The sequence below is a fragment of the Hemitrygon akajei genome, chromosome 4 (genome assembly GCF_048418815.1).
Source record: "Hemitrygon akajei chromosome 4, sHemAka1.3, whole genome shotgun sequence".
NCBI classification, from domain to species: Eukaryota; Metazoa; Chordata; class Chondrichthyes; order Myliobatiformes; family Dasyatidae; genus Hemitrygon; species Hemitrygon akajei.
In genome coordinates this window covers 154,383,006-154,405,923 of record NC_133127.1, presented here as the reverse complement: position 1 = coordinate 154,405,923, position 22,918 = coordinate 154,383,006, and the positions used below count along the sequence as shown (strand labels likewise).

At 42.5% G+C, this 22,918-nt stretch overlaps 1 protein-coding gene across 2 annotated transcripts in view; it reads left to right on the top strand.

Moving 5' to 3' along the window:
• LOC140726815 (radixin) overlaps nucleotides 1-22,918 on the top strand; it is an 84,528-nt gene that overhangs the window by 41,725 nt on the left and 19,885 nt on the right. For both annotated transcript variants that reach the window (XM_073043664.1, XM_073043665.1), the window contains exons 6-11: nucleotides 1,429-1,512; nucleotides 3,675-3,821; nucleotides 5,122-5,218; nucleotides 6,996-7,159; nucleotides 12,907-13,037; nucleotides 16,722-16,882. In XM_073043664.1, coding sequence (XP_072899765.1) covers nucleotides 1,429-1,512; nucleotides 3,675-3,821; nucleotides 5,122-5,218; nucleotides 6,996-7,159; nucleotides 12,907-13,037; nucleotides 16,722-16,882 — 784 coding nt within the window. The remainder of the gene's footprint in view (nucleotides 1-1,428; nucleotides 1,513-3,674; nucleotides 3,822-5,121; nucleotides 5,219-6,995; nucleotides 7,160-12,906; nucleotides 13,038-16,721; nucleotides 16,883-22,918) is intronic.

Genomic DNA, 22,918 nt, shown 5'->3' with positions numbered 1-22,918 from the left:
TCCATCTGAATTATGACACCCCCCCTTGCTGTTTTCCATCCAAATCACTGTCATCTATGCTAATGTGCAAGGTATAGTTAATAAGTTTGCAGATGACACTAAAATAGGTGTCATACATTAAGTTGGTAATCAGCAATTGGAGGTGCCCCTGGTCAGCTGTGTAAGCAGGCAGAGGAATGGTAGATGGTGTTTAGGTGCGTGTGAGGTGTTACATTTTGGGGAAACAAGTCAGGCTCTTACAGTGAATGGTAAGGTCCTGGGAAGTGTTTTAAAAGCAGGAGCCTAGGAGTACATGTGCAGGTGTTCACGGAAAGTAGGATGCTGGAGAAGGCTTGTGACATGTTGGTCAGGACATTTGATTACAGAAGGTGAGATGTTGCAATTTTACAAGATGTTGGCGAGACAGTATTTGGAATGTTGTGTTCAGTTATGGTTACCATGCTAGAGAAAAGATGCCGTTAAGCTAGAAAAAGCACTAAGGAGATTTACAAGTATGTTGCTCATTGGAGTATAGGAGAATGAGGAAGTGTTCTAAGTGTTTAAAATCGTGAGTGATGTGGTGACTGTACACAATAATTTCCCAGTGTTGGGAAATCAAGGATGAGGACATAGGTGTGTAGCTTGAGAGAGGAGAGATTTAATAGAAACCTGAGGGGCAACGTTCTCACCCAGAGGATGGTCCATATATGGATTGAGTTGCCAGAAGAAGTGGTTGAGGCAGGTCCATTACAGCATTTAAAAGGCATTTGGATGTGTATATAGATAGGAAAGGTTTAGACGGATGTAGGCAGATAGTTCTGGCTTAGATAGTCAGGATGGTACAAAGACCCTGATTCTGCACTTTATGACTGTCTTGCCTCACTGCGTTTTTGAATTTGAAAATTATGAACTCCATTTGTAGATGTGAGTTAGTTAGCTGTGAAGTGGTATAATGTGAAATTAAGACCTGACTTTCACTCAAACTGCTCCAATAACATTAGTTGAGAATTTTTTAAAAAACCCATTCCAACTGGGCAGCTATTAAACTTTAAATGTTTTGTTATAAGTACTCAGCATTTTGTTCAACATTTTGATGGAAGTTCTGAATTCCCTTGGTCTGATTGTACTGAAGTGTATTTGCTGACTTATATTCAAAATTTGCTGAGTTGCTTCTGTATGGTTTGAAAGAACTAAAACCTAAAGTTGGTTGGTGTGTTCTTTTTTTATATAAATAATTTCACCTCTGCCACTTAACTGATGTTTGAAAAGTACTTCTCTAACACAGATCAAACTTATTTTTGTTGAGCCTGTTTTAATACATGGAATTAATATTACTTGTTGAAATGCCAGAAATTTTGCCGCAGGATTAATATATTAATGAACAATATTAAACAATAAAAAGTGGTCTCCTCGATGCCTTTCATGTTTGTACTACATGCTCTTTGTCAGTGTCTTGGAACAGCACAAGTTAACAAAAGAACAGTGGGAAGACAGGATACAGACATGGCATGAAGAACATCGAGGAATGTTAAGGTAAAGCTCATTGAGTTATATTCACATCCTGAGGTGTCTGAAAGAATTGAGTATGTTTTGCTGTGGGCCTCTCAATGAATGTTTATTGTGCTAATTTTGGATGGAGCATTACAAATCTGTTCCTGCTATTCATAAATAATTTTAACTAGAATATAGAAGATGAGTCTTATTGTGTAAATTAGCCTTATAATATCCCTCATTCTAGTTTCCTATTTAGAATGTTTGTTTATCCATTGCATTGACCTCCACATGTAATGATAGTAATTTCTGTACTTTAATGCAATGGAAATTACAGTATATTTCCATACTAGGTGGATGATTAACCAACCCCAGAAGATTTCTTTTGCCAAAGAGATTGCATGGAGCATTCATAAGATGACCTTTAATAGAGGCTTCAACTTGTAATCCAAATACATTTAATTCATGTTTGAATAAATGGAAAATGAATCAAGTAACTTTAATAGACAAAGTTAAGAAATGTGAATATGCAATGGTGATAATTTTGAAAGATTTTTGGGAGCTTGGAAAAAGACTGGTATTAGTAATACAAAAACTTTTATTTGTCTGAACAAACTGAGACAGAAAATGATGCAGGTAGCAAGTTATCTGTGGGCAGCAGACGTTATTAAGATTGGCAATAGATAGATAGATAGATAGATAGATACTTTATTCATCCCCATGGGGAAATTCAACATTTTTTCCAATGTCCCATACACTTGTTGTAGCAAAAACTCATTACATACAATACTTAACTCAGTAATAATATGATATGCATCTAAATCACTAACTCAAAAAGCATTAATAATAGCTTTAAAAAAAAAGTTCTTAAGTCCTGGCAGTTGAATTGTAAAGCCTAATGGCATTGGGGAGTATTGACCTCTTCATCCTGTCTGAGGAGCATTGCATCGACAGTAACCTGTCGCTGAAACTGCTTCTCTGTCTCTGGATGGTGCTATGTAGAGGATGTTCAGGGTTTTCCATAATTGACCGTAGCCTACTCAGCGCCCTTCGCTCAGCTACCGATGTTAAACTCTCCAGTACTTTGCCCACGACAGAGCCCGCCTTCCTTATCAGCTTATTAAGACGTGAGGCGTCCTTCTTCTTAATGCTTCCTCCCCAACACGCCACCACAAAGAAGAGGGCGCTCTCAACAACTGACCTATAGAACATCTTCAGCATCTCACTGCAGACATTGAATGACGCCAACCTTCTAAGGAAGTACAGTCGACTCTGTGCCTTCCTGCACAAGGCATCTGTGTTGGCAGTCCAGTCTAGCTTCTCGTCCAACTGTACTCCCAGATACTTGTAGGTCTTAACCTGCTCCACACATTCTCCATTAATGATCACTGGCTCCATATGAGGCCTAGATCTCCTAAAGTCCACCACCATCTCCTTGGTCTTGGTGACATTGAGACGCAGGTAGTTTGAGTTAACCCCCCCACTTAACTCCACCAATATCTGGCTTTGCTATAAAAGCCATTGTAGTCTTTGTACCTGGACACAGCAAAAACAAATTATAACTTGTAATCAAAAACAAGTGAAAATCTGCAGATGCTGGAAAGCAAAGCAACACACACAAAATGCTGGAGGAACTCAGCAGGATAGGCAGCAACTTTGGAAAAGAGTAAGCAATCTATGTTTTGGGCCGAGACCCTTCATCAGGACTAGAGAAAAAAAGATGAGAAGTCAGAGTAAGAAGGTGGGGGAGGGGAGGAAGAAATACAAGCTAGTAGGTGATTGGTGAAACCTGGAAGGGGGGAGGGAGTTGAAGTAAAGAGCTAGAAAGTTGATTGGTGAAAGAGATAAAGGGTTGGAGAAGGGGGAATCTGATGGGAGAGGACAGAAGGCCATGGAAGAAAGGGAAGGGGAGGAGGTTATTGTAATGTCCACACTGTCTATAAAATTGTTCTGGACAACTTTCAGCATTTTGAACTACATTGTAGCATAAGAAATGTAATTCCTTCCACACCCCATCAATCCACAAACCTTTTAACGGCATTTTCATGAGGTCTGGGCATAAGGATATTACTAGATCAATTAGTTGTAAATGGGGCTAGATTAGTTGAGATTGTTTCAAATCTGTGATTCGATTAATGGCCTGTCTGCCATGCCTACTTTCTCAATTGATAGTGCTATAGAATAATTATTTTTACTGTTAATAGGGAAGATTCAATGATGGAATACCTCAAAATTGCTCAAGATCTTGAAATGTACGGTGTGAATTACTTTGAAATTAAGAACAAAAAGGGAACAGAACTGTGGCTCGGTGTTGATGCTCTTGGACTTAACATCTATGAACATGACGATAAGTAAGATGACAAATTATATTTAAACAAATGGCATAATGTATCTAGAATAAATGTGAATCAAATGAATTTTCTTTTAGTGGAAGGTCAGTGGAGGAGTAATAACATTACTACATGTCTTGTTAGCAAGCATTAATTCTGACTTTTTCACAGTTGCATATTGCTATCCTTTCCAATCAATGGGCACACTGAAAACAGCTCCTGAATTTTCCTATTCTTTACTGCTTCCTTGGATAGTGCCAAAGATCCATAATCCTTCAAATTCATACCAGAACATCTGCTTGCTCTTGAGGGTGCTCTTCATAGTCATGTTTGCATTGATATCGTTGATTTGACATATTCGTATGGTGACTCCCTGATCTTTCCAGTGCTTGGCATCGTACTGTCAATTGGGCCTATATCCTTGTGTATTTTTTTCCATTCTATTCCCCTGACATTTGGCTCCCACCTCATCATTTTGAATATCTTTGTTCTATCCCCCTTCTGGATCTGAAATTTTCTCCCCTTTTCCCTGTGCGTCATGCAATTTGGCCTTTTTGTGTTTTCATTTCAATTCCCCTTGTTGAATGTCTAGATTCCTGTGCTCTGTCACACTCTGCCCACCTCCACTGTGCAACTGCTATCAAACCCATAGATCTGCAGTCTTTTGACAGGTCCAGGTCAGCTCCTACACTGTCTCTACTCATTGTATTTCTCCTCTTCAGTTCACCTCTTCTGCGATCTTCTCAAGTGAGAGCTTGCCTAGGTGACTTGCAGCTCTAGATTCCAGTGGACTTGTTACTCTGGAATGACACAATCCTTGATTCCCATCTGGCTTGCAAGTAGTTTGGTTATACATTAGATCTTGCACCCATTCGGTTTTCCCCTGCATAAATCTGTACTCTGTCACCGAGATTTGCATTCGGCTTTCTTTTCCCAATCGTCTGTACACTTGCTTCCCCACCCTTCTCAAAGCAGAGTTATTTCACTCTGTAGCATGGCAATTAAAAACTCAGTTGGAGATTTTTATCCTCAAATCACTGGGAGTAGGGTGGGCAGATGAATGTTGGCCAGTAGTGTAATTTACAGATGACCTTTCTGTTAGCTAAGTATTAGACATGTCCTGATTTGTAGAGTTATATTTGGGAAATGTTTAATTACATTTTGAAAAAAAATTTGCTTTTGAAAGAATTGTATGCCAAAAATCGATCTTGAATACAAAAGTAGACCGTGAGGGGTGAGTGCAGACCTCTCATCTATTCAGTGTAAGAAAAAAGTCAGAATACACTTTTGTCTAATGCCTTTTGTAATTACTACTCAACAGACTGACACCAAAAATAGGATTTCCTTGGAGTGAAATAAGAAATATATCCTTCAATGACAAAAAGTTTGTCATAAAACCTATTGATAAGAAGGCACCTGTAAGTATTTATTACTTAATATTCATCTTTGGAATCAAATCAGTTACAAATATTTTTGATCCTTAAACAGGAATTCACTAATCTCATATTTTCTCTGGGAACAGAACATTTAGTACCTTTTATGACAAAGTAGGCCTTATAATTTGGTTTGTGTGTTGTGCCTTTTTCATCATTTGCTCAGAACTCTTTTGAGGATCAAAAATCGAGTGGATGGTCTGTTTGAGGGCGGGAGTGCACGATCAAGAACTTACTGCTTGTAGAAACTTGATCTCCTTTCCATTCATTTGAATGATGTTACTTTCTGCATGGAGAAATGCCATTTTTGTTTTTGCTTTATTTTGACTCATTTTGAAAATGGCTGAAACTTTTTAAACTGAATATATTTTGGGCATTTCTGACCATTTAATTATGGGGGTGCAGCCTCAGGGTATGCTGAGGCCCACTGTCAGTTTAGTGGCAACTTTTTTTTCTACTGACTCAGCAGGTTAAGCTGATTCAGCCTCGGAGTTGAGAAGTCAGTGCGAATGGGCATTGTGCGTGCATGGGTTCAGGTCAGCTTGGCCCATTTGCTAATTGCTCCACTTTTTCAAAAATGAATTCTATTTTTTAAAAAAAACTACTAAAAGATAATTTCATGCCATGTTTTATCTGCTCAGTTGCTGGCCTATCCCGGTTTGCCTCACCGTTTACTTAGTTTATCCTCAATGCTCTGTTTGTTGATGCTGCAAAACCAAAGTTTTAAAATATTAGGCTGCGGATCTCTGAGAAAGTAAATCGGTGGGAAAATTTTCAGTGCCATTGTGAAAGAAATTTGAAACTTTGTGTCTATAGAGAATTTCTTAATTTTAACTTGGTTTTAGACAGATACTTTATTGATCCCAAGGGAAATTACAGTGTCACAGTAGCATTACAGGTGTGCAGATATGCAAATATTAGAAGAGAAGTAAGAAAGAATGAAAGGACAAGTTACCTTTTTAAAGAAAAATAAAATGTACAAGGCTTGCAAGACAAAGATGATAAGATTTCCAAGTTCACTCTGAGATGGAAGTGCAAGAATTACTATAATATTATATAGTGGGTGTGTATTCACACTGTTCTGATAAGTGACGATGGTATTGAACAGGTTGTTCATGATAGGGTGTGGTAAACAGAACTGTAGTGAGCAGGTTAATAACAGTATAACCGGAGGAGGTAATCACTTCCCTGGCTATAGGTTGACTGATTATAGACGCTATTGGTCGAGGTTAAGAATTACCCCCACATAGTGCTCTTTGGAGCAGCATTGTTGTCTTGGCCTATTACTGAAAGTGCTCCTCTGTTCAGCTATTTTCCCCATTTTCCCGCATTTGCTTAACTAGTGACACCAGTTCTAAATTGTGCAGTGGTTTTTAATCTTAATCCATAGTAAGAAGTGAAGGAGATCTGTCAAATCAGTGCTAACCTGGTGAAGCTACGACTCTTGGGCCATGTAGGAGACAGCTAGACAATCCCACACCAACAGATCAGATCAAAGCTCTGTGAACTCATGCCACTCTTAATTATTGTCTCGTGAGCATTTAAGTAGCAAGTGGGAAGAGAAGATGCATATAAACACAAGTGATTCTGCCGATACTGGAAATCTTAAATGCACACAGAATGCTGGAGGAATTCAGGTTGGGCAGCATTGTCGGAACCTGATGAAGTGCCTTGACCTGAAACGTTGACTGTTTGTTCCCCTCCATAGATGCCAGTGATGTCAGTTCCTTCAGTTTGATTTTTGTTAAATTTTTTTATTTAGGATTTTGTATTTTATGCTCCACGCCTGCGGATCAACAAACGAATTCTAGCACTTTGTATGGGAAATCATGAGCTGTATATGCGAAGGAGAAAACCAGACACTATTGAAGTACAGCAAATGAAAGCACAGGCCAGAGAGGAAAAACATCAGAAGCAGTTAGAAAGGTAAGTTAGTCAGCCTGTACGATGTGTTGACTTTGATTTGACTCTTGTCTTTAATCTCCCATCTCGATTAAGAGGATGTTATTACCCTTTTGAATAATACTTTTGATAACAAAACTTCAAATCCATGTAAGCAGTTAAAAAAAAACTAGTATTTAAAGAGATTGGTGATGTACTGCAGTAATACAGAGAATGGACTCAGAATGAATCCAGAGGAAGGACAGGAATTCTGTTCATTACGGATCTAATTACAAACTCAGTGTCACGTTAGGTGATGGTGGGGTTATCAGATTGTCAGAAAAAAGCCTGAACTTACTGGGTCTGACGGACTATGTTAGTCACTGACTGACTCTCATAAGCCACAATGGTGACACCAGCTCCCACCAGAAATTGAAAGTGGCAATTAGATATTGGCCTTCTCAGTCCACACTCTGGAAAAATTCCTCTAACCACTCCCACATCCCACCACTGTTTGGATTGAACTTTGACAACAAGTGAATATGACAGCATTTTTCGTGTACAGTTATTTATGCTTGCAAGGGGGAGATTTAATCTGATTGTGAAATCTGGTGAGTGATCAAGGCTCTGGCTACAGAAATTGGTGCTTCAGCAGCTGGGGAGAAATGAGGCCTGGAAACTGCCATTTAAATGTAACCCCTGGGTCACCTCAGGCATCGCTCAAACTCGTTCTAGTCTAGGGGGAGCGGCCTTCGGCCCCGCCAAACTGGGTAATCAGCTGGTGTGGATGCTGTGTGATGTCCCCGCCTCGCCCAAAGAAACACACAGTACACTTTATGCGATTAAATGAGTACAATTTATAACGATTACTATATCTAAGCGATTACTAACGCTACAGTATATATGAATAAGAGAAGAAAAAGAAAAGGCGCCAAACTTATCAAAGTCCAAACCACTTCGTGCACAATCGTTGGAGCTCAATTACTGAAGTCTTCTGGTATTCGATCCCATCCGAATTTCTCGACCCGCCTCCTGGGACCCCCACGGTGGTCGACCAGTCGCTCCACACTCCTCTGTCTCCGTCTCCTCTCATCACCGAAAACCTTGGGCCGGGGACCCCCGCTCGGGGTCCGTACCGTCGCCCAGCTTCCAGCACCCCGTCCTCTCTCTCTCACTCCATCGCGCCGACTCCCAAAAGTCCCCCACCAACAATCAGTTTACAGTCCCAAACAAGCTTCCAGCACTTATCATAACAAAGACAATAGCATTCCTACCATTAAGACAGGCGCCAGGATTCCTACTTGTAACAAACAAAGACGCCATTTTGATTACATACACAGTAACAAAGAAAAAGAAAAAAACCCCCGTTACACTCTCCCCCCACCAAATAAAAGTCATGTCCTCATGACTATTAGATAACTCGTCACCTTTCCTGCCAACACACCGTAACCCAAGCACAAGCAGTGACATCTCCTCCCCACACAGTAAACCTCACGCCCTGTTCCTTAGGCGCTATATAGGCCAACTATCTGGGCGTTCCCTAACCCTTCTGAGACCTCCGTACCCCCCCTCACCTAAACCCTTAGGCTAGGACACAGCTGGGGATACCTTGGGTCCACTACCAACTCCTCTTTCAACCTCTCACTCATACCCCACACTGCACACAGCTAACCCTCCCCACTACACCTGACTCAGTGGAAGAAGGGCCAAAGGTCTCGTCCTCAATCGAGGGAAAGTCAGCAAAAGGCAGCATGTACCACACATCCAGCCATCAGCCTTTGAATCCGTATTCATCCTCATTTCTTCGATCGGTAGCTGCTGTTTGATCTTCTCCAAACGGAAACACGTGACCTGCACTGCTCCTGCAGTCTCTTCAGCCTCCTGCAATTGAGATTATCATCTTCTCTGGCCCCTGGCTCAGCAGTTCTGACTCCCGCATCCCGGCCATCTCAATCTGGAATGCAGTTACTCCAACAGCTTCTTCCACCCTGACCTGAAAAGCAGCAGTTAACGATTGGTCACCCTCCAGTTCAGTATTCACTGCACTTCTCTCCAGCTTCTTTTTTTTTCTCCTCATGACTTCTTCCAGATCAACCTTCAGGTTTTGCACTTCATTTGAACTGTCGATGGTCATCTTCAGGTTCCCTTCAAGCTACCGCTTCCCCCTTCCAAGATTTGTCCGCAATTTCTTCACCTCCGCAAACTCCCTTCTCCAGGCTCTGTTCGCTGTGGCTCTCAGTCAAACAACTTTCTTCGTTCTCTCCAACTTGTAAGTCTTTCAAATGGTTCCAGATCACTCTCTCCGGTCTCTCAGTCTTCATTTCAAACTTGATTCCGTAGAGACAGACACTCACGAGCTGCGACCTTCGCCAGCCCTGGCACGTGTCCAGAAAACACTAACTCTGTAGTTCTCAGCCGCTCCGGCAACGACCTCACTTCATATTCTCCTGAGGCAAATCCAAATACCAGGAGATCATCCACATACGTCAAAATTCCAAACGCCTCCACACCCCATGGTCTTCCACATGCCCTGCAGGAAGGTTGCAAGGGCTCCGGAGATACCCTGTGGTATCTTTTTGGACCGGAAAGACTCCTAGGAAACTTTTAACCGCCGTCTTCTCCTTGGCGGCCTCACTCATTGGGATCTGGCAACATCCACTCCTCAGATCCAGCACCTTAAACCTCTTCGCACCACTCAGATAGGCCATCACCTCTACGGCCCAATATAATCCACACACACGCTGCCTACGTCTGCCACGCTGTAGGGGCCAGTTGCCGCAACCTCTGCCTCACCGAGGTGTCTTCAGCAGTCAACTCCCCTCCCTGGTGGTATTCCGCAGCGTCCACTAAGAGGGCCTCACCCTCAGATACTCCTCCAGGCCATACCACCACCGGCTCTGGTTTGAATTCGGTATCGGCCCAATGCTGCTACACACGTCCGCACAAGCAGCTCGAAACTCTGGGTGCATCGATAATGCCTCCAAACAGCTCTCACCCGCCTCCTCCGGGCAGGCCCCCAAGCGCACCAACAGGATATTGGTTCTCTCCATAACCGAAACGCTGCCCGTCTCAACAGTGTCCGGACACATCAGCATCAACGATTCACGAACCTCAGTCACCTCCACATTTGCCTCTAAGAACTCCATTTTCACTGACCAACAACCGTCGTCTTTATAATCACCGGCACTGGTACCCCAAATCTCCAGTGTCGTCAATGTCATCAAGGGTAAAGGCTTCCAAAAACGGTTATAAAACAAACTGTACAGCAACTTAACCGGTGCCCCGGTGCCGAGGATGGCTTTAACTTGACCTCCATCCATCCGTAACAACACCTGAGTGCGTGGTCCCTCTAAGCCTTCAGGAATAGGGTCTGTTCCTTGCGGGAGTTCCTTGGTACATTGCTGGGAACGTGCTCCCCCAGAGACCCCAAGCCGTTCCCCCACTGGGCCTCCTCTAAGTTTCCCGACATCTCTCGGATCAACGGAACAACTGATCCCCTTGACAGATCCCCCTGTCTCCGCAAGCAATTTATCTGCCCTCCTAACCAAAAGGGATACCCTAAAAACTTCCCACCAATCTCCTGCCACGGATATGATAAGCCCCCCAGCTGCGGTATTTGACTTCCAGTCGAACCACACGCATTTTCCCACACGTTCCCAGAACTGGCAGCTGTCACTTCGAGGTAATTGCGCCCGACAGTTCTAACAACGCTACCAACCCGCCTACTCAAACTTTCAACCAATCCCTGTCGCCTTCCCGCAGTCAAGCACTGCCACTCACCCAACAACTGAGAGGTCTGCTCCGCCCACGTCTCCGCCCCTTTAGGGCTGGACATTATCCCAACAACCCGGCGGAGCCCACCGCCATAGCTGAAAAATCCCAACCTCACTCTCCAAACAGTACGGACACCCCATGGCACCACCACCATTTCGTCAGCGCTAGTCGGAACTCGAACGACGACCTCCGGGCTACCAACAACTACCACACCCAACACACATACAGAAATAACCAGCAATCGCACACCCACAAAGGCACACCAGCTCTTCGCCGCAGACACAATTCAAAGAGGGCGATCACACAGCTTCCACAGAAATCAATCCCGGACGATCGCACCCACAATGTAACCCCTGGGTCACCTCAGGCATCGCTCAAACTCGTTCTAGTTTAGGGGGAGCGGCCTTCGGCCCCGCCAAACTGGGTAATCAGCTGGTGTGGATGCTGTGTGATGTCCCCGCCTCGCCCAAAGAAACACACAGTACACCTTATGCGATTAAATGAGTACAATTTATAACGATTACTATATCTAAGCGATTACTAACGCTACAGTATATATGAATAAGAGAAGAAAAAGAAAAGGCGCCAAACTTATCAAAGTCCAAACCACTTCGTGCACAATCGTTGGAGCTCAATTACTGAAGTCTTCTGGTATTCGATCCCATCCGAATTTCTCGACCCGCCTCCTGGGACCCCCACGGTGGTCGACCAGTCGCTCCACACTCCTCTGTCTCCGTCTCCTCTCATCACCGAAAACCTTGGGCCGGGGACCCCCGCTCGGGGTCCGTACCGTCGCCCAGCTTCCAGCACCCCGTCCTCTCTCTCTCACTCCATCGCGCCGACTCCCAAAAGTCCCCCACCAACAATCAGTTTACAGTCCCAAACAAGCTTCCAGCACTTATCATAACAAAGACAATAGCATTCCTACCATTAAGACAGGCGCCAGGATTCCTACTTGTAACAAACAAAGACGCCATTTTGATTACATACACAGTAACAAAGAAAAAGAAAAAAACCCCCGTTACATAAATATTGTCTTAGTAACTGGAATGCATACAGTTAGTTACAAGAGCTATACAATTGAAGCTTTGAATGGAGAAAATTTATTATGCAGTCAGGAATTTGGACAGTTTTGAAAAACAACATCTTACAATGGATATTCTTGAGTTCTGGATATTGTTTCTACCTTCTAACTGTAAATTGGCTGGAGTATAAATTGCAGATTATCTGTTTTGTCTATGTCATTCATTATATCTTTGTCCATCTCTGTTCTGTATCTTTGGATTGAATTGTCTTTCTTTTTCACTTTTTTTTTAAAAAGTCTGTCACTTGGTTTGGGCTTCTGTTTCAACTATTTCTTCAAGTTCATCTTTTTTATTCTGAAGTTCATGGATAAACCATACTCTCTATGCTTCCTCCCAATTGTATGGAAATCTTACACTTTGGTTCAAGCCTATCATGTCTCCTGACCATTCTCTGGACCCCTTCGCTGTTTACGGTTTTGGTGTTTAAATTCAAGTTTAATGCTTCATTCCTACCTTGGATTTAATTCCATTTACTTGCTCCTTTCTGATAATTGGTGACTGTATCCTAAATAAATAAGATACTGGCACAGCTTAGGCCAGTATACTAATTCAATTCTAATGAAGACAACTTGCCTTAAATGTCAGGATTCCTTTCCTCTGCCAGACAGACTGACTAAAACTTAGATTTTCAGTACTTATAGAAAAAACTTCCTTTAATCGATCCTTATCTGTGTGACTTTGAAGCCATTTTCAGATTGGTGCAACTTCTAATTTCATCACTTTCTCCCCATCATGCTCTTATTCCTTTGATATATCTTGTCTTATCTCAAAGCTGGGATCAATGTCTGATTTTCCTTTGCATTCCCCCCGATATATACAGATTCACTTTTTGGTGGGGTGGGGGGGGGGGGGGAGGAAACAATCCTTTTATTACAGTTAACAAATTTAAAACGCATTATTAATTTTGATCCTTTATCAATTTTGTTTTAAAAGGGCACAATTGGAAAATGAGAAAAAGAAAAGAGAACTGGCAGAAAAGGAAAAAGAGAGGATAGAACATGAAAAGGAAGAACTCATGGAGAGACTTAGACAAATCGAAGAGCAGACTTTAAAAGCCCAGAAAGGTAAATGGCCTGCCTCTTGTACAATGTAACCTTGCAACTCAAATTTTTTTCGGCTGTTTTAGATTGCAGTCTAGTAATCATGGGCATGAGCAATGCTTAAGCAAGGACCTTTTCAGTGGGAAGGAATGGCAGTGAAAGGATGGATAGCAGCTGAATAGATGCATTGGTTTAGAAGTGGAAAATTGATGGGAGTTGAGTAGATGTTTAATGATTTTCTTACAGACTTTTTTAAGCTCTAATGGAAAAGAGTGCAGCATTCAGTTCCAAGTATTGGGGAATTGTTTGCTGATTATCTGAAAGTAATTCAAATAAAAGCAGCCAGAAAAAGTTTAGTTGATTAAAACATGTAAACAGTACAACAGGTGACATGGCTGAACTGGGTGGGAGCTCCTGGACTCCAGTGTGATTTCAAAGCAGACTCATAGATGTTGAGCTGTACCCTGAGCTGCAGACTATGTGACACAACAGGAAGGGGGCATTATTTGGAGGTGGGGCACTGGGGAAGGAGCAATACTGGGGATCAAGGTGGGCCAAGTAACTGAAGTGGCAGTTGGAGAGCACTTTGGATCCACTGGTCACAAATCTATTATTTTAAAAATAACTGTGGAAAGCGATGGAACAAGTCCACAGGTTAAAGTCGTGAGTTGGAGCAGGGTCAGCCTTGAGGGCATTGGGTAGAAACTAGCTGGAGTCGACTGGGTGACTATTTAAACGCAAAGGAATACATGGCAAGTGGGAGACTTCAACAAATGTTTTACCAGGGGCAGTAGATTCTTGTTAGGGTAGAAATGGCAACTTCAGGGAAGTCTGTCTGATGAGAGCCATCAAGGAAAAAGAAAGCCTGCATTGCTTTTAGGCCCTAATAAAAAATTTATCCCTTGATGAGTACAAGTTTAAGAGCAATCTTAAGAGGGAAATGAGGAGGACAAGAGGAGGGTAGGAGATGGATTTGGTAGTCAATTATGAAGATAATCCCAAAAGGTATTAACAGTAAAGGGGAGAGTAGGGAGAGACTAGGTCCTCTTAAAGGCCATCAGGGACACCCACGGCAGGAAGGGTGGTGGTGTTACGGATAGTGTATTCACATTCATTGAGGTCCCTCTCACTGGTGAACATTTATTCATTAATAACCTCCCCTACCACCACCACCTCCTCTTCCAGGCATGTTTCTCTATTTATTCCTGGTCACTCCTACCCTCACTCAAGTCATCATGTATGTGACAATCACCTTGGAGTTTTCCTTAATCTTGAAGGCAGAGTACAAGATGAATGCAGGTTTCTTAGCAATGTGGAGAAACCGAGGGATCGCGGGATCCAAGTTTATGGATCCCAAAGTTAATACAGTGGTTAAGAAGCTGTACAGTGTGCTCAACATGGTCAAAGGATTGAGTTCAAGCCTTGACACAATGTTGCAGCTCTATAAAACGCTGGTCAGACCACTCTTGGAGTATTGAGTTCAGTTTTGGTTGCCTCATTATAGGAAGGATTTGGAAGCTTTAGAGAGGGTGCAGAGGAGATTTGCCAAGATGCTGCTTGAGTGAGAGAATATGCCTTTAGAAGAAAGGTTGAGGTCTTTCTTTTTGGACTGGAGGCTGACACAATGTGATCATTAAGAGACTGTTAGGCTATGGGATGTAAACAAGATAGATGGCTGTGCGATGTGTAAGATGATGGGCTAGATTAGTGGTCACCAACCCGTCAATCGCGATCGACTAGTCGATCTTTGAGACTTTCCCAGTAGATCCCGAGAAAAAAAGAAAAATAAATGCACAAATACTGTTGAGAGATTGTTTCCGGGTTGCAGGGTTTTAGTTCCGTTCTTTCTGCCCAGTGCGCATGCGTGTAGCTCCCCCACACTACACAGTGTAATTCAGTGGTCCCCAACCACCGGGCCGCGAGGAAACACTATACTTTTCCTCATTCCGTGTCAGCCCACTGTTGAACTTGAACCCACGCGAGGTCATCAGTTGCCTAAACGCAGTGATACCCTCGCGCCAGGGATCATTGGTTGGCCTCGGGTGGCCGGCGGGAAGTGCTGTCGCACCTGGTGTGGAGAACTGCCTCTGAACCTGTTTAGCACACCGAACATTCGTGGGGAATCTGGTGCTAATATATTCGCAGACCTCATTCGGGCTCAGCGTTTTGTAAGTAGCAGAACAGCTACCGCGCTGCAATCTACTGAAACAAACTTTTGTCGGCCAATAGATCCTATGGGGGGGGGGGGGGGGCCCGCTCCCTGTTACATTCCTTGCTCGCTCGATCGCTCTCTTCGGATTACGACTGCCGCCCGCCGGTACAGGGACCTCCGGCCCTGACTTTGTCCTCTCACCTGACCCACGACCAATCGCACCTGGCCAAGGCGTCTGGCGGCAGGCGAGCGGGAGGCTGGAGTTCGGGCCGGGAGGCTGCCCGAGGCAATGAAGCCCTCAAAACTTCTTCGGTACCTTGAGTCCAAGCACCCTGCACTTAAAGACTAACGCGTTGAGTTTTGTGAGCAAGTGGGACAGAAGCTAAGTGCCGAGAGCCGCGAAAGCTGCGGAATAGACTGGACATAAGGAACCTGCTTCGAGTATCGCTGTATTCCCGTCGTGTTTAACACCCCCCTCCCCCCCCCCACCCCCCTTGGTCAGCCAGTCGGCATGAATATTGTCAATATTAAACCGGTTCTCAGTGCATAAAAGGGTGGGTATCCCTGGTGTTCATACGTTATTTCTACTTCCGGGTTGTGGGATTTTACTTCCGGTCTTTTTCTGCCCTGGTGCGCATGCATGTAATTAATTGCTCTGGGGTCGATCTCACCTTGAACTAAGGCTGAGGTAGTGGATCTTGGGCTTAAAAAGGTTGGTGACCACTAGGCTAGATTGATTGTGGAGTAGGTTAAAAGGTCAGCACCTTGCGGGCCAAGAGGCCTGAGCCGGCTGTGCTGCTCTGTGTTCAAAATGTTGCAGCTGTACCTGCCTTCAGCCAGGAGCTCACTATCCTCCGTAAAGTTAGCACTCAGTCTCTTTTTGAATATCTCCTTGTGTATCTGCTCCCTCTAAAGTTGCACTCCCCAACCCTGGGGAGAGGGCATCAATATATTCCCATAAGTGGAATTAGGATTTAAATGATGTACTGAGGTAACAATTAATTGGTTTTGGAGCTTGAGCAGTACCTTGCAATTTACAAGTCAAGTCCACTGCGAAGATTTTTTTCTTTTGATGAAAGGCACGGTAAACAAAAGTGTATAAGAATACAAGCCATTCAAATCAGCTCCTTAGATGGATGTCAAATTGTTATTAAGACATTAAAATTGTGGTGAGATGACTTGGATAAGAGGCTTATTTTGTAAAGCTGCCTCGCTTGCATAAATTGTTTAGCTCAATATCGGCAATTGTTTCAACCTTTAAATTCAATGTTAACCTATCTTGATAGTGAAATTGGTGCAATTTTATGTAGGTGGTCTATTTTGTCTATTTAGGCCAGTTCATTGGCTATATTTAAGAGGGAGTTAGATATGGCCCTTGTGGCTAAAAGGATCGGGGGTATGGAGAGAAAGCATTGCAGGCTCGAAGGGCCGAATGGCCTACTCCTGCACCTATTTTCTATGTTTCTATGTCTTTATTTCCATGTATAAATTATTGTATCAACAATTCTTTGGCTTTCAAGAATGAAAACAAAAGTTACTTTAATTGTTTCCAATAGAGCTAGAAGATCAAACCCGACGGGCTTTAGAACTTGAGCAAGAAAGGAAAAAAGCAAAGGAGGAGGCTGAGAGGCTAGAAAAGGAGCGTCGCAGTGCAGAAGAAGCGAAAGCTGCCTTGGCCAAACAGGCTGAAGATCAAATGAAAAATCAAGAGCAACTGGTATGGCAATTGGTCTTTCTTCCCAAATCATAAATCATTTAACTGGAAATCTGCTTGAGAATTTACAGGTTCTGAGTACTCTGGATTTGAGGTGTGATATGGAGGAATGAAAACTAAATTCCTATCGATTTGCATTGGGGTATTTCCAGAAAATTGCAAGTACTTGAATTGCAAAGGTACAGTAGGCTGGGGATCAATGCAAGAGAGATTAGTATAGCTAGGATTAGATGATAATTCCTATTTTTTTTCCTACATTTTGTGATATTTGTAGTAAATACAGCTTTGTTAATTTGGAGAGAGAGCACTGGCAGGTCCTTCTGGCTTGGAGTCCACACTGCTCCATTATACTCATGACCAATTAACTTACTAACCTGCACATCTTTAGAATGTGGGAGGAAGCCCATTCCTTCATGGCGAGAACATGTAAACTCCTTATAGTCAATAACAGGATTGGACTTGGGTCACTTGCTCTGTCATAGTGGAATGCTAACCACAGTGCTACTGTGTCACCCATCTTTGGACCATTTGTGCCTGGACTGATTTCAATGGTTTGTTGTAGTTCTGTGAATTTTAAAGCAGAGTCCTCTGAACATGCAGGCATGAGCAAGGTCTGAGTTTGGTGGGTCGGAGCAGAACAAAAACGGATCGATAAATTGTCAGCTATTGTAAAATGAAGCAGATTTGTTTTCTGGAAAGTAAAAACAAAAATGGCCAATACTGGAAATCTAAAGTGTAGAAAAACTAGGATTCTGCAGCATTAGGAAAAATATTTTTTGGCTTTAACAACCTTTAGATCTGGAGAGAGCAGGTGGGTGTGCAGCGTGGGCACGGGCACTTCAATCCAACTCGTCCATGTCATCCAGGATGTCTCTCTAAGCCAGTCCCATTTGTCTGTGTTTGGCCCGGATCTCTCTAGATTTTGTTGTCTCTGCATCTGTCCATAATTTTAAACACTGCAGTTATACCTGCCTTCCTCCAGTAGTCTGTTCGCCATAGCTATCTGTTTCCCCATGACCCTCTGTATGGGGGAAAAATTGCTTTTCAGGCCCCATTTTAATTTTTTTCCCCTCCCTCTTTAGATCCATTACCTTCCCTGATCCTGAGTTTTAGATGCCCCATCTTGGTGGAGGTGGAGTGGAAAGAGTGACACCACCTTATCTATACTTCTCATGATTTTGTATATTTCTGTAAGATCACCCCTCAACCACCTGAACTCTGGGAGAGGGTGAAAGTCCCACATTCCTTTATAATTCAAGCCCTTCAGTTCCTGGTAACATCCTCATGAATTGTTTCTACACCCCGCAACCTTTCTAGCTTGGTAACTTTTGTATAGCTGGGTAACCATAGCTGCACAAGATATTGCAAGTGTGGTTTCACTCGTACACTTTTAACATGCTGTTTCAGTTTCTGTAACCATTGCCTTTTACCAGTGAAGGTAATCATGCCAAACAACTTTGTCATCCTAGTCTACTTATTTTGTCACCTTTTGGGAACCATTTCCCTGAATCCTATGACTATCTGCTCTATAATACTCTCCAGTGCTCTACCTGTTACAGCTCCAGTCTTGTCTTGGTTTAACTTGTCTTACAACACAGTGTCCTTGTCACCGTTAAATTCCATCTGCAATTCCTTGACCCACTTCCCAGTTCATCTAGGTCATGTTGTAACCTCACTGTCAATTATAACACAAAGGAGCAGAATTAAGCTATTTGAGTCAGTTCTGCCATTTCATCATGGCTGACATTATCCCTCTCAACCCCATTCTCCTGCCTTCTCCCCAGTCTTTTTCATTCTGACTAAACAAGAACCTATCAATTTCTGCTTTAAATATACCCAATGACTTGAACTCCACAGCCATCTGTGGCATCGAATTCCACAGATTCAGCACCCTCTGGATAAGGATATTTCTTATCATTTCTATTGAAAAGGGACATCCCTTTATTGTGAGGCTGTGCCCTCTGGTGCTAGACTCTTCCACTATAGGAAACATCCTCACCACATCCACTCTTATCTAGGCCTTCCAATATTCAATAGGTCTCAACGAGATCCACCCTCATTCTTCTAAACTCCAGTGAGGGGACAGGTCCAGAGTTATCAAATGCTCATGTTAACCCCTGTATTCCTGGGTTCATTCTTGTGAACCACCTCTGGTCTCTCTCCAATGCCAGTACTTTTTTTTTTAAGATGAGGCACCAGAAACTGCTTACAATACTCCAAGTGCAGAGTGACGAATGCCTCATAAAGCATCAGCATTGCATCCTTGCTTTTATATTTTAGTCTCAATGAGGACATCCAAGTCCCTTTGCACTTATGATTTGTGAATTTTCTCTGCATTTAGAACATAATCTGCACCTTTATTCCTTCTATCAGTGTCCGTGACCATACACTATCCTAGACCATTTCCACCTGCCACTTCTTTTCCCATTCTTTTAATTTGTACAAGTCCCTCTGAAGAGTCCCTGCTTCCTCAACACTATCTGGCCCTCTACCTATCTTTATATTTTCCACAGATGTGGTCAACAATTCCATCATCCAAATCACTGATGTATAATGTGAAAAGAAGCAGTCACCAGACAGGCCCCTGTGTAACACCACTAGTCACTGGCAGCGAACTAGAAAATGCCCCATTTATTCCTACCTTTTGCCATCTGCTAGCCAGCCAATCTATTACCCTCAAATTCTGGCTGTAATATTAGGCTGTAATATATAAAGTGGTCTAATCAGTGCATTAGAAGTAAAATTGGCTGAGGAGTATTTGTATTGCTTTTAATAATTGTGTTGGAACCCAGGATGCTTTTTTCCAAATGTGTATGTGCACCCCAACCATAAACTGTTTCAGCTGCTTCCGTCCAGCAAACAGTACTGCAGCATAAAAGCCAGGACTGACAGGTTACGAGGCACCTTTTTGCTACGTCATTAGACTTATAAATTTGCATGTCTGTACATTGCAACAGAGTCATAACACAAGATTTTTACTCTTCCCCCTCTCCCCACCTTGTGGTATGGATGTGAGAGTTAAATGAATTCAAATTCAAATACAGCCCAATGAAAGTGTGTTACTCCAGGGGCAAGGTGAAAAACAGTACCGACATTCTCGCACAACACGAGGCACATTTAGTACACATAACAGTAAACTAATGCCGCACAAAAAATATAGTCCAAGACCCTGAGTCTTGGCTTTCAATATTCAATGGGTTTCAATGAGATCCCTCCCATTCTTTGAAACTGCAGTAAGTACAGGTCCAGAGTTATCAAAAACTTCTCGTATGTTAACCCTTCCAGTCCTGGGCCTGCAAAACGTCAACCACTGACTCTCCTTTGTCTATTCTGTCTGTTATTTCTTCAAAGAACTCCCAACAAATTTGTCAGGCAAGATTTCCCTTTAACACATGCTGACCGTGGCATATTTTATCATGCCCCTCCAAGTATCCCGAAACCTCATCCTTAATAATGGACTCCCAACATCTTCCCAACCACTGAAGTCAGGCTAACTGGCCTATAGTTTCCTTTCTCTTTCTTCCTTCCCTTAAAGAGTGGAGTGACACTGCAATTTTCCTGTCCTCTGGAACCATTCCAGAATCTAGTGATTCTTGAAAGATCATTTCTAATGCCTCCACAGTCTCTTCAGCCACCTCTTTCAGAACCCTGGGGCAAATTTATCTACCTTTAGACCTTTCGGCTTCCCAAGCATCACCACCTTAGTAACAGCAGCTGCACTCACTTCTGCTTACTGGCACACTTGAATTTCTGGCATATTGCTAGTGCCTTCTACAACGAAGAGTGACGCAAAATACTTATTGAGCTTGTCCACTATTGTCCCCCATTAGTACTGGCCCAGCATCATTTTCTGGAGGTTTAATATCCAGTTTTGCCTCTTGTACTCTTCATCTTGTATATCTAAAATTGATTTTTTTAATATTATTGGCTAGCTTGCCTTCATATTACCAATTCTGCTGTTAATCCATAACTTTCTATTTAATAGCATTGTCATCTAAATTGCTAATCGAGGTTTCAGACAACGCTGACCTCCTCACCACTGATCATAGGCTTCCAGTCTGACTTGATAATGACTCAGTCGGTTCACCAGATATTCAGCAGGGTAGTGCAGTGTGTAGAGCCACTGCCCCACATTGCCAGAGACTTTTGTTTGATCCCAACCTCTGGCGCTGCCTGCGTGAGGAGTTTGCACATCCTTCCTGTGACCATGTGGGTTCCACCTCCCATCCAGCTGCTCCGAATTCCTCCCACAGCCCAGCTCCATCGAGGAGATTGTAGGATGGTGGTTTGCCAGGTTTAATTGGAAAGGTTGACGAATGAAAGTTGATGAGCCAGTAAATAGCTTCAGAAAACACATCAGCGGGGTTGAATAGTGGAGTAGACTCAATGGGCTGAATAGCCTAGTTCAGCTCCTATATCCTGGGGTGCCACAGCAGCGTAGTTATTGGTGTGTTACAACTACAGCATGGGATGTCTGAGTTCAATTCTGACATCTTCTGTAAGGTGCTTGTACGCCTTCCCCATAAATGCGTGGGTTTCCTCCCACAGTCCAAAGATGTACCAGTTAGTAGGTAGATACTTGCTACAGTTTTGAAGAATGGAAAGGATCTCATTGAAACCTGTTGAATATTGAAGGCCTTTGACAAGGTGCTGCACGTGAGGCCGTGGTATGTCAGGCAAGATACTGTTTTATGATGCAGGAGGGGTGGGAACAGAGCTGAAGAGGCAGAGGATTAGGCAGATGGCACACAAGTAGAGACAGCTTGTAGGGAGTTTGAGGAAGGATAGGTAGATGATAGAGCAAAGATGCTCTCAGCCAGATGGTTTGAGATGAGTCTATTTTAATAAACAAGGCAGATGAACTTGGAGCATGGATCAGTACCTGGAACTATGACATTGTGGCCATTACAGAGACTTGGATGTCTCAGGGGCAGGAATGGCTGTTGAGTGTGCCAGGCTTTGGATGTTTCAAAAAGGACAGCGAGGGAGGTAAAAGAGGTGGGGGAGTGGCATTGCTCATCAGAGATAGTATCACGGTTGCAGAAAAAGAGTAAGTCATGGAGGGATTATCTACTGAGTCGGTGTGGGTGGAAGTCAGAAACAAGAAGGGGGCAATAACTCTACTGGGTGTTTTTTTTAATATATGGACCCCCAATAGTAACAGAGACATCTAGGAGTAGATACGGAGGCCGATTCTGGAACGGTGCAATAATAATAGGGTTAAGAAAAAGAGTTTTAACATATATTAAGAAAATGAAAGGAGACATAGCTTTTTTACAAGAAACGCATTTAACAGAAACAGAACATAAGAAATTAAAGAGAGATTGGGTTGGAAATGTTATTGCAGCTTCATTTAATTCAAAATCGAGAGGAGTTGCAATTTTGGTTAATAAATCTTTACCAATTAAAATACAAAATGTAATAATTGGTTCTGGGGGAGATATGTAATTATACATTGTCAAATTTTTTCAGAATTATGGACTTTTATGAACATTTATGCACCAAATGAAAATGATGCAAAATTCATACAAGAAGCTTTTTTGAAATTGGCTGATGCACATGATAAAATATTAATAGGTGGAGATTTTAATTTTTGTTTGGATCCAGTTTTGGATAGGTCAACTAAAGTTGCTACAAAATCAAAAGTAACAAAATTAACTTTATCATTAATGAAAGATTTAAACCTGATTGATATATGGAGAAAAATTAATCCAAGAGAAAGAGATTATTCATTTTATTCAAACAGACATAAAACTTACTCAAGGATTGATTTTTTTTACTATCAAAAAATATTCAAGATAGAGTGAAAAGTGTGGAATATAAAGCAAGAATACTGTCAGATCATTCTCCCTTGATAATGACAATGATAATGATGGATAAGGAGGAATCGATTTATAGATGGAGATTTAATTCAATTCTATTAAAACATCAAGATTTTTGTGATTTTCTGAAAAAACAAATTCAATTTTTTTTAGATACAAATTTACATTCAGTAGAGGATAAAATTGTATTATGAGAAGCGATGAAAGCATATTTAAG